This window comes from Arachis duranensis, chromosome 3, assembly GCF_000817695.3.
Source record: "Arachis duranensis cultivar V14167 chromosome 3, aradu.V14167.gnm2.J7QH, whole genome shotgun sequence".
Classification (NCBI taxonomy): Eukaryota; Viridiplantae; Streptophyta; class Magnoliopsida; order Fabales; family Fabaceae; genus Arachis; species Arachis duranensis.
In genome coordinates this window covers 15,275,714-15,276,995 of record NC_029774.3, presented here as the reverse complement: position 1 = coordinate 15,276,995, position 1,282 = coordinate 15,275,714, and the positions used below count along the sequence as shown (strand labels likewise).

General features: G+C 28.5%; 1 protein-coding gene across 1 annotated transcript in view; it reads left to right on the top strand.

Annotated features, from left to right (window-relative positions):
- Positions 1–945: 945 nt before the first annotated feature.
- The window catches only part of LOC107477538 (serine/threonine-protein kinase CTR1), a gene marked incomplete in the record, with an annotated part of 14,297 nt that continues 13,960 nt past the window's right edge, over positions 946–1,282 (top strand). Inside the window, 1 exon segment of the mRNA XM_016097577.3 lies at positions 946–1,282. Within this exon segment, the coding sequence (XP_015953063.1) occupies positions 1,064–1,282 (219 nt within the window).

The following is a 1,282-nucleotide window of genomic DNA, read 5'->3' as shown; positions in this document are numbered from 1 at the left end:
CTAATTATTAAAATAGGTAAAATAATTAATTCTAAATTTAAAAGTATAAAAATTAAAAAATTTTAAATATTTTAAAATTATTATAAAAATAATTTAGATAAAAATTAAATATCAAACAAAAAGTACTATCGAATTATCCTAAGTGTAGCTCAGCCAAGACATATTACATATGGCGGCTGAAAAAAATGACTTTTAAAATTTGTCTAGAAGGACAAGCTGACAACTTCAATCTTACAAAACTTGTTAAAGGGAAAAACAGTTGCATGTCTACATGCACCACCCAGCCTTCATGTTCGTCTGCCAAATTTGGACCTTGTATTTTCTTAATTATTATATCTAAATGGTTAACATTGTTGGAATACCATATTTTAAAAAAGATATCGGCGTACGTAAACATTTTTCTAAATTATTATATTGTCATTAAAAATATTAAATTATTATTCAGATAATAATAAAACAAAATAAAATAAATATTTTAATATTTATATTCGTCTCAAATATTAATTAATTATTTTATTATTCATGTCATTAATTATCTATAAAAATTTTATTTATGATGTAAATTTATATCTGTCATATAAATTTATATTCTCTTACTTGTCTTCGAATGTAATATTTTTTAATATAAAAAAAATCTTAAAAAAAAGAGAGTTAAAGAATTGATAGTTATGCTCGTTAAAATTAAAGATTGAAAATATAAGAACAAGTTTAAAATCCTAACCTAATTAACTAGAAATGATGATTCGATTTAAAAGAAATTAAAATTTTAAAATTGAAAAAAAGAAATGTATTTAATAAAAATGATAAAAGTAATACTGTTATCAAATATCAAAAAAAACATAGCTGTCAGTTAAAAAGATAATTATCAATGTTTACTAAGGAATAATTTATCCTTTATTTTAGTGAGGTAGCACCTTTAAACAAGCTTTTAAAAAGACCACTTTTAATGGCAGTGAAAACCGGTTACCCAGTATCCAGGAAAAGTGGAACACAAACGGTGAAGTAGTTTGTGACTGTGTTTGGATTTGGAAGATTAAGGGCACAGTTTTCGAAAGAGAGATGCATGGTGGCGCTCCTGCCCCCTGACAGTCAGATAGCCATACTCCATCTCCATCACTCCATGGATGGGCCTGACGAAGAACAGCAGCAGGTTTCGTCGAACTCCATCAAGAGCTGGGCCAAGCAGATTGAGGAGAGCTATCAGCTTCAGCTCCAGCTGGCACTTCGCCTCTCTTCGCAGTCTGCTTCTTCCGACAATCCCAATTTCCTTGACTTGCAACCC